Source organism: Centropristis striata, chromosome 12, assembly GCF_030273125.1.
Source record: "Centropristis striata isolate RG_2023a ecotype Rhode Island chromosome 12, C.striata_1.0, whole genome shotgun sequence".
NCBI lineage: Eukaryota > Metazoa > Chordata > Actinopteri > Perciformes > Serranidae > Centropristis > Centropristis striata.
Window position 1 is genome coordinate 17,253,244 of NC_081528.1, and position 10,389 is coordinate 17,263,632.

Below are 10,389 nucleotides of genomic sequence, written 5' to 3' on the forward strand. Positions count from 1 at the left end.
TTTACCTTAAATTGAATACATTGCGCCAGTCTAAATGATTTTATATTAACCACGTCCAGTTCAGCTAATATCAGTCACGATATCTTACTGAGTGTTAGTAATTAAAATTACTGTTCATAGTAAATTGATCACATAGCGCCACTGCAGTGGCATTTGTCTAGCTCTAAAGTTCGTTTTTCTCATGATTCAACCTGTAACAACTTACATGCACCATTAGGCTTGGCATTGGTATAATCACAGATTCAAATAGGCCTACTGTTAGGGTTGCCACCTTTCAGAAATGAAAATAAGGGACGCCCACCACGGCTCCTCGGGACCATGACCAAACATCCAAACAGTTAAACCACACTAATTTATGTAATGATCACTGAACACTGTATTCCTCACAAATATAAACCTTTTGACAAAGAATACACAGAAAGCTCTACAAACATTTTTAATTTTTTATGTATATATAGAATAAACGTTTTCTCTTAACAAATGTATTTATTTATTTATTTATTAACTGTTAATCCATTAGTATGATTTGTTCTTTAAATGGCCATATATAATATTGTAGCGGACCATGTACTGTGGCTGTTTGGGTTGTGTTCAGTTAAGTTGTGCTGAAGTGTATGGATGATGTCTGGGGAGTGGCGTTATCAGAGGCTGTGAAGCCTGTCAGTCATGGCAGTTGCCATGGCAATGCTGGGCGCGAAGTAGCCAGCTGGGATTGGCGGAGGGCCTGTGGGGGTGTGTCCTGGGGAGTTGTATGTGTATGGAGTGAGACGTGACAGAGCTAATGTTGATGCTATATGCCGGTTTGATTGTGTGTTTTATTGTTTTGCCGTTGGTTACGGCCCACAGTAGCCTGCGTTCAAGCTGAAGAATAAAGTTGCAATTGCAGATTTAATTGATAATAAATAAATGCATGAAGGTAGATTCCCCCTTCCCCAATTGGCACCTCTCTTCACGCTATTCTCACTGACCGTCTCTACTCTTTTTTTCTTCCACGGCGACATTACTCTGAACAGACAGCCAAAAAAATGCAAAGTGATATGATACTGTAATGCACAGTTTACTTACAGTTGATGCTTTTTGAAAAAAGGATGCAATTGTTTTCTGCTTTTTTGGTTTGGATGGCCTCATCATGCGTGTGTCGTTGGTTGTGGGATCCTGAACTAGGGGCTGTCCCACTGATGCCTGTCATACGCGCTCTGGGTAACCATGGAAACCAGGCTTGAGACGTAAACGCCAGAGAGACCGGGTAACTTTTAGATTAGAATCTCTGACGACGCAGGCAGCCTGCCCAGCTCAACAAAATGATTGTCCGTCTTTGATCTGACTGTTTTATGTGAGTTGTTGCAAAGCAGTAAATTAGAACTAGTCTTTTGAATAAAAGTGAGGGGGACGGATTGAGGATCTGTGTACGTCAGAACCCCCCTGACGTACACACTATCTGCGCCCTTGGTCACATACATGCTCCAGTACAGGAAAATAAACAAACGTGGGATTATTTCCATGCGTCGGACCTTCGGAGTCTTTCCACCAAATGTACAGGATATGTACAGATAGTATTACTGAACAGAGAAGGATCTGTAATTACCTCTGTCACATTTTGGATGCAACAATTCGTCAGAGGCGAGCCAGACGGCTGTGAACGAGACCTGGGAGATCTAGTGGATGGTGGATAACTTTGTGGAAGGAGTAACTGATGAAAATGTGTGGCGTGAAAACTTCTGCATGCCCAAAGATGCTCTTATCGCTTTAAGTGATGCCGCCTGGCATGCATACAATCTAATTTCACACACTTTTGCGTCACCGTATGCACGCAGATTTCCTCCCGAAAATACTTGTCTAAACGAGGAATAAAAAGTGAAGACGCGACGGCACTTTTGCGTCTTCTGTTCAGACCGTCCTCGTGTAAACGGAGCCTTAGTCTGATGTAGAATTCGGTGTACCAGACTCTGTAAGGATTTGTCTCCGTTTTCCGCATACACAGAATCAAACTTAGTGTGGCGGAATGGAGAGAGGGAGGGGAAAGTTGCTCGACAACGCCACCTGGGGAATTGCACCCCAGGAAATACACCCTTGGCCCTGTACTTTGGCTAACCAGAGGTCACACAGATTCGTTACACGAAAGTATAGAGGACGAGAGACGGACTTACAAAAGATATCAAAAAGTATTTATTTGCAGTAAATCAAAATTAAAAGAGCTCAGGGATCTCCACAACAACTGAAGTGTCAAATCAAAGTCACAACCACAGTAGAAATAAACACAACAGGCACAGAGCTAGGCTGTAGCGAGGCGGTCAGACTAACAACTCAAACTACAAAAGAAAGAATCACTACAAACCAAATCACCACGTGCCACACCAAACTTAAGGAGGGAGTGAGAAGGGGACCACCACAAGGGGAAGCCTGCCGCCCGCTGCACCAGCTCCTGGAAACACAAAAGAAACACAAAATTACACTACTGTTGTGGTGAGACACTCAGGTATGTCAATCAATTAAAACTGAGGACTATATTACAACACACATACATACACACACAGCACTCACACCCACACACACACAGAAACAGAACTGATCATCCAAATATTTAAACCCAAATACAAATATACAGAAAACCAACTAATTCTTAAGACAAATAATGAAACAAAACAACGAAATTTAGCGGTGGGTGGGGTTCAGGCGTATCTATCACCCCAAACACAAACCCAACAGCTATATGTTAAACGGAAAATATATATCAATTTAACCCCAAAGAAATGAACCAAAGAACACAAACACAAAAGAGACAAAAGGAAAAGCAGACAATTAACCAAACCGATAAGAGTTGTGGTGGGACAGAGAACTTAGCACTGCGTGGGAACGCAGCCGCCGCTGAGGACTGTGTGGAATGCAACGGTGCCGGAGCAGCCGAAGATGGCGAAGACGGAGTGGATGGCGACGACGAAGCGGCCGCACCAGGACCGAAGGCCGTGGATGGTTTACGTTTGGGATAGCCGGGTGGAGGATACGTCACAGAGCCGTGCAGGGCAGCTTCACCAGAGCACAGGGGGAGGAAGCCAAGGAGGGAAAGCCGCTGCGGCTTCAACAGCCGAACGAAGAGAGCTTTACGCCCCGAAACTGATCACCGGCTGCGGTAACAGTACAGAGCGGACGCCACACTCCCCTCACTCTTCACCATGCTGCCCCCGAACAACACAGCCAACAGCACTTCCAGTGACTGAAGCACGCCAAGAAGACCGGAGCAGCCAACAACCAACGCACGCCACACCGAGTCCTCACCACGAGTGCCAGGCAGCAGTGTGCGAGCCAGCGAAGGCGCAGCACTTACACAGGTGAAACCACTCTGCAATCCGCCCACCAGAAATCACCTGAGTGGAGGAGGAGCAACGCTCAACCTGCCACATTCGCACTGAAGTTGGTTTTATTATGAGAGCACGCAAACGGCGAGATCAAGTGATCACAAATCCAACCTGCCAGGGTCCCATTAACATGTTTGAGATCAACAACTGGAGGATCTGACCAGTCTGCCTCCTGTTTGGAGCTACTGGCAGCTATGTTTGTGTGACATGGAAAAGTGACTGCTGCTTCTAAAGGGGTGTACATAGATTCTGCAGCAGCATCAGTTATATCAGAACTGGAAAACAGTTCCTTATTGCAAGAGCAGAGAACAGGACTGCAGGGTGTGTGCCAGCCTTCTGCATTATTGTGTCGGTGTTGTGTGTTGCACTGATCAGTATTTAGCATTCAGAGCAGCACTGTTTGAATGTCTTGAACTTTGACATGAGTTGCCCTGACCTTTGTGAACAAAGTCAAAGTATCCTGCAGTGATTAAAGTGGGTCAACAGTCACCGTGATGTGTTAGCAGTTCTGATTTCTGTAGTTTTGAGTAATTAAATATCAAGTCCTGAGGTATAAACTAAAGCAGTGGTGAAAATATTCATGTTGAAATTGTTATACATGACTGAAAACATTAGAAATATCATCACCTGATGAGGTTGCATCAGCTTGATATGATTGAAATTCTGTGAAAAGTTAGTGTAACTTGCAGGCAGCCTACAGTTTCTCTTCCACTTGCACATTTATGAGTCATATCCAGAGAGGATTACTCATTACTGCCAATAGTTGTTTCTGAAATGCTGCAATTATCAAATAAACAAGACATTGAGCCGGTGAGTCACACTGAGAAATAATGCAATAAAGGTTAAAAAGTCATATATCTCTAATTCAACCATCAGTTTGATTACCCTTGTCATGTTGTGTTTTATTTATAAAGGAAGCAACACACCTACACAACCATCACTGTTAGTACAATACGTTTGCATAGCACAGACAGAAAAGTATGTGGGTCTTAGAGGAAAGTAACTTTAAAGTCCATGATAAACAAAGGGAATTTAAGGGTTAAAGTTGAAAATAAAACTTTTATAGATTCTGAGGAATTAACACAGCATACGTATTTTAAACTTCTAAAATACATTATATTCTTTACGTAACACATTATTACAATTTCAACAAAATATGTTACATATTTCTTAACTTATTGAAAATAAAGAATTATTTACTGACTTTAGAGGTGAAATTTAGTGCCGGTACATTTTCCATAAGCCAAAATCTCTCAGCATTAAGTATCAAGTCCGGTTTTCAGACTCGAGTCCACAAGCCCGGACATCGGTGTAGATGCTCTCTTCCTCGTCTGTTTTTGCGTCCCTCGTCCCTCCCTTGCTGGTTTTCCTGCTGGTGAAGGTTGGTGCAGAATAAACCAGTGAGTCCTCGTCTGTCTGAGAAAATATACAGAGACGTTATGAGACATAAACACTTATAGCATTAGAGAGGAAAACGTAATATATGTAATATAAAATAAAAACACAGCATTGATGTGAATTCACATTTGCCAAATACAGTTTAATAGATCGATGTTTGAATGACTTTACTTACCGTCGCAACAACCGCAAGATTTTTTCTTGAGCTTCTTGACTGAATAAGCGAGAAGGGCTATAACAATCAGGCTTATAACCAAAGCTGCACATAACAGACAGAAAACTGATGTTTTTCTGTGAATTCCACATGTTGAGTGCTGAAACAAAGCAAAAAGATAAAAAAGGAGCATAATATAAAAGAAAGCAATTAGTAGAAGTGGAATTAAGAGTAGATTATCATTTATGATGGCATGGTACATTAAGAACAGAGACTTGACCTTAATTATGTTCATATGCAAATTTCATTTTTATACATAAATATGCTGCAGTTACCTTCAGTGTTGAGTTTTGAATCGTTGAAAATGGAAAATGTCTCCTCACATGTGGCAGCAGCACAGAAACATGTCCCGGCATCAGACGAACTGCCGTTCTTGTAGAAGCTGTAGACACATTTCTTCTGTGAGAGTCCGTCAGGGTTCTTTTCATGTTCTTCAACGCGGTTTCCATCAGTATAATTAAAACTTGGGTGACACTGATGTGATCCAGCTCTGAAACAGCACACACTGTGTCCTCCTGGACAGGTTTTGTTCTCAGAGTCGGAGATGACTGAACACTGCAGAGACAACGAGGCTCCTGGACAGACTGGATCAGACGGAGGGACTGCAGTGGTATCTGGCCCTGGCAAATCAATTGAAAACGTCAAGGATTTTTTTAAACATATGCCAATATCAAACAAAGCTGTAATAAAATTAGGGTTTGTATTTACCTTTAACTCTGAGGTCTATTGTTCTGATATATTTTCATGCAGAAGTAAACTGCAGCATCACTGAGCTTTGATTCTTTAATAAGCAGAACAAAGAATCCAGGCTGTTCAGTGGCTGTGATGCGAGGATCCGTCTCAAAGCTAAATGTTTTTCCTTAGACTTTAGGCAAGTCTCCAGAAACAAGCCTGAACCAAAACAAGCTTCCTGAAAACTCACGGGCACATTTCAGTACCATCTCCAACACCAACAGTCTGTGTGTCAAAGATCTGATCAAGCTCACATCCTGAAAAGACATTTTATATTAAAAACAGAGAAATAATAATGTAGCTCTCTACTTAACAACTGTAAGAACACAACAATGGATCAAATACATATCTTGAGTAAATCTGACATCTAGAAATATACTTATGCCCAACACTGAACATCAGCAGTAAATAAAATATGATCTTCATGTTCTGGTTATTCCACCCTTTACTGCTGTAATTTATGAAATGATCCACTGTAATGTAATCATATGAAGTGGGAGGGAAATGTTTCAGAGCGATCTGATTGGCCTCTCACTATGTTCAACCACAGTGGAAATAAAATCAACCATCTTTCCAACCAAAACACATGAAACACCACTAACTACACGCTTCTGCTTCATGGTGGGTTTCTATAACTGACACTGAGAGTAAACACAACAGGTGCTTCTCTTATCTTGATTTTGAACCTTAAACTTAGACTTCATCCTTACGTCATTTATTTTAAGCGGGCGGTAAAGCTGTACATAGAATAGGAAAGCCCCTTTAGAGTCTAGACAAGAATGGTAGTGGTGTTGAGAAAAATGTCAGAAGGTCAGTAGATATAATAAACTGAAGGTGAATGTGTTTTTTGCCTAAAATCACAGCTGACAGAGGCAGAGAGGAGATTTTAAGTTTGACACCAATGACATGATTGACTGATGGAGATTCTCAATATTAGTTGATTTATCTAAAAGAATACATGCGAATAATGAGCAGATTAAGAAGCAGGATGTGTGTGTGAGAGAGTAATATGAAGCATAAAGAAAGTCTTACTCATGAAACCAAAAAGCACAATATGACACCACAATCTTTTTTATGTTGTACATCTCATTTATTAGTTGAGGGGAACTTCTCTACATCTTACTGTGTTTTTTGTTTTTGTTTTGGCATTTTTAAAATTCTTTTTCAGCTTTATTAGGCATTGATCGTATTTCCATCAACAAATTTCTCTGCACATTTTGAAGATTCGCATGAGAAAAGCTTGATGGAAACACTAAAATTTGGAAAAGTTTTTATGCTTGCTCGAGTTGGTTTTTGTCTTTGTAAAAAAAAAAGTTAATGTGCTAAACAGGAGTTGGAAACACTTTTTGTGAAAAAGTTCTGTCGGGTGAATATTTAACACACTGTTTCCACTCTGACATGAAGGAACAATTATAAGTCGACCAATTGAATCCAATTCCTGAAGACATGTTTTCTCTTGTCGGTGGCCAAATAGCAACCTCCTTTGTATTATTTTTTCTCTCTTGCTCGATCTCTACTTCTTCTCCTGTTTACTGATTGATTAGCCTATAGCAACACATTACACTGCCATCTTCTGATCAAAGTAAGTCTATGCAGCTTAGTTTATTCACTCGTAATCAGTAATTCGCATTTCCTTTAATGTAACATTTCAATATTTCAATAAGACTCAGTCCTTGTGGTAGGCGCTCTACCAGTGAGCAACCAGGACGCCCCCCAAAATATTGATCATAGCAGCTTTAAATAGGAACTCGATTGATCAGCTTGATTGGCGTACATTTAAAAATGTGTTCAGGTATTTGTGTGACAGTAACACAGAAAGGGGCAGTCTTACTGTGAATATAATGAGAATCCAGATGTTCCGATGATGGCCCGCCCACTCTGCCTGTCAGTCACCTGCAGCAAAACACATCAGAAGAACAGAAGGAGGGCTTTTTAATTAGTGGGACACAAAGAAGAAGCAATTTACCTCCAAGCAGCAACTTCTGGGGTTGAAGAATTAAGCAGAAGTGCAAAAAACTGCAGCTCTCAGAGTGGCCACTTGAGGCTGGCTCCAAAAGTGAGTCAGTCCCCGTAGACCCCCAAGTATCCAGTAAAATATCCAGTTTTACAGCATAAAAAAACATGTTTAGAGCCTGGAACAATTTCCCCGTTCATGACAACTGTACAGGGGTAGAACTCTTTATATAACTCATCCATTTACATCATATTAAGGCTTAAAGTTATGCATAATTAGAGGTTAGGCCTATTTGATTGACAGGTGGGTGCTGTCACAGGTGGCATGTTTCAGCAACCGGGCTGCATTCAACTCACCGGAGCTCCACCTCCACCACATTGAGCACAATAGCTCTACAGAAACCTCCGGGTGGAGTCACAGAGACGATGACCATGCTCTTTCAAAGAAACTCAAACGAATTTATATAAAAGGAAGCTGTGGACACCCACAGATAACAACAACACCTGAAGCTGTCATGTTGTTTATGACACCACAAACTCAAAGAATTACAGAAACAGAGTGGGGGGTTTCTAGCAAAACGCTTTTAGAGACTGACAAAAATAGATCGACAACTGACAGAAAAAACAGTGACATTTGTCAGACCGCTGCACTGTGGTTTGTGGCCTTTATCAGGGTCAGTATATTGTTACCACAAGCCAAAAGACATTGGTTTAAAGTTCTTCTTAATACAATAGAAAGTTTGAAAATAACCCTACAGTTAAATCAATGCCCTGTCCAGCCCCTGCACACATTACACACAAGTTAGATATAGAGAAGGGTGGAGACAGGAATCAACTGTGACACGTAGTTCAAAAGAAAACAACCCTGCAGCATCTGCTTTTTATTTGTGTGCACCTGATACACACAGACACATATGAAAAATGCATTCACAGTCACCACTGACAAACAAATGATGGATGGATTTTTTTACTTCTCTCACTTTTAGCTTTAGTTTTAGCTCCAGGAAGTTGGGCTTGACTGCTGTTTTAACACAGTGTAACATCACATTCATGACTCTAGTATCACAGCAGTTTACAGGAGCAGTTAAAGAGTAGAGTCACGCCTTGTCGTTTTTTTAATGCATTTTTCTGTGGTTTGGTGCTTTTCATTGGAAGTCGTGTTCGGAGGTGGGCGGTGCCGAACATCCTCTGGTCCCACCTCTGTCTTTTTGTGAAGCACAGAGCTGAAGTTTGCCAGATAACTGACAAAAAGGTTTGACACTCTTTTCATCACAAGGCACAGTGACGTGGGTTATGTTCCAATAGGATGCATCTTTTAAAACAACGGATATTTTTGTAGTTTTAGCTCTTCCCTCACTGAACATCGTGTTGAAAAGTCTGTTCTGACTAAACAGCCTTGTTGGTTGGTCAAAGGGAGGAGAAACAGCCCACCACAGCACATGTCAGTCAGTGGAGCTGTTGCATGTGGCTTTACTTGTTCTCACGACAGACAGGCAGAAGATCTTTACAGAGTGCTGTGAGACCACAAAAACAGAGCGGCCATTATCCCCTGACAGATTTTTATCCTTTTGAAACGTGTTTTTTTGAAGGATATTGTGGTGTGCAGCACACGACATACAGAAAAACTAGAGGAAAGAGGCTGTCCTCGAAACGTTTAAGACATTAGCTTAATTACCCAAAGGTAACCGTTTTCTGTCAACATGGAAGTTTATTTTGCAAAGCCACGATGGGAAAGTGACACACCGTCCCTGACATGTCCAAAACTGATCTTAGACAGTGTCGCGTGTGTCGTATCTGGTGCAGAGGGCTGTGACAAAGCAGACTTATAAATTGCTATTTGCATGGGTTAAAGGTCAAATTAGTGACATTTTGTGTATTTGAAGAATAAATGAAGCTCTAGTCACACACAAACCAAGTAAGCACACAAACATTTTGGAAACAAGTCACATACAAATTATGTCACTAAACTACAACCAGAACACACTGTGTCCTCCTGGACAGGTTTTATTCTCTGAGTCGGAGAGGACTGAACACTGCAGAGTCACTGAGTCTCCTGGAATGACTGGATCAGAGTGAATGTCTTGAATGATGGCGGTGATATCAGGTTCTGGTTCTGGGAAGTACAAAATGAAAAATAAAAATGCTTTAACAAACATATTCTGCCCTCATTCTTACCCATGAAGTATGGAAACTTGTGCTAACTTTATATATGCATGAAGGAGAATTAAACTGTGTAAACTGCTGTTATAAATGGTGTTTACCTTCAATTCTCAGAAATGACTCAGAATTGATCAGAAGTGTCATTTCAAAGCTGTTTACGTTTATACAGTAGTAAACTCCAGTATCGCTTAGCTTTGCTTCATTAATATGCAGGATAAATGTCCCAGGCTCTTGTTTTGTTGTAATGCGAGGAGTCTTATTAACACCATCATAGTCAAATGAGTATGTTCCTCCCAAAAATTCAGGGATGGTTCCAGAAACAAGTCGGATCCAAAACAAGGTTGTTCTGAGCCCAGATTTCTGCCGGGAACACGTCAAAGTCGCATCATCTCCAACACCAACAGACTTCGTCTCGAAGATCTGATTCTGTTTCCATCCTGAAAATATAAAACAGAGATAAGTGATTAAAGACAAAAGGACAAATGTGTGCCCTGTTAATCCACTGTGAGAAGATGACAATACTTAGATTTACTTACGGCCCAATGTGAGACTCAGCAGCAAATAAAACAAGATCAGCAT

General features: G+C 41.1%; 1 protein-coding gene across 1 annotated transcript; it reads right to left on the reverse strand.

Annotated features, from left to right (window-relative positions):
- Positions 1–4,619: 4,619 nt before the first annotated feature.
- On the reverse strand, positions 4,620–10,389 carry LOC131981387 (uncharacterized). Its single transcript, XM_059345660.1, has 5 exons — positions 10,347–10,389; positions 9,912–10,247; positions 9,622–9,763; positions 5,241–5,470; positions 4,620–4,765 (listed from the first exon to the last, which is right to left on the reverse strand). The coding sequence occupies exons 1-5, from the start codon at positions 10,387–10,389 to the stop codon at positions 4,620–4,622; spliced, it is 897 nt and encodes a 298-aa protein (XP_059201643.1).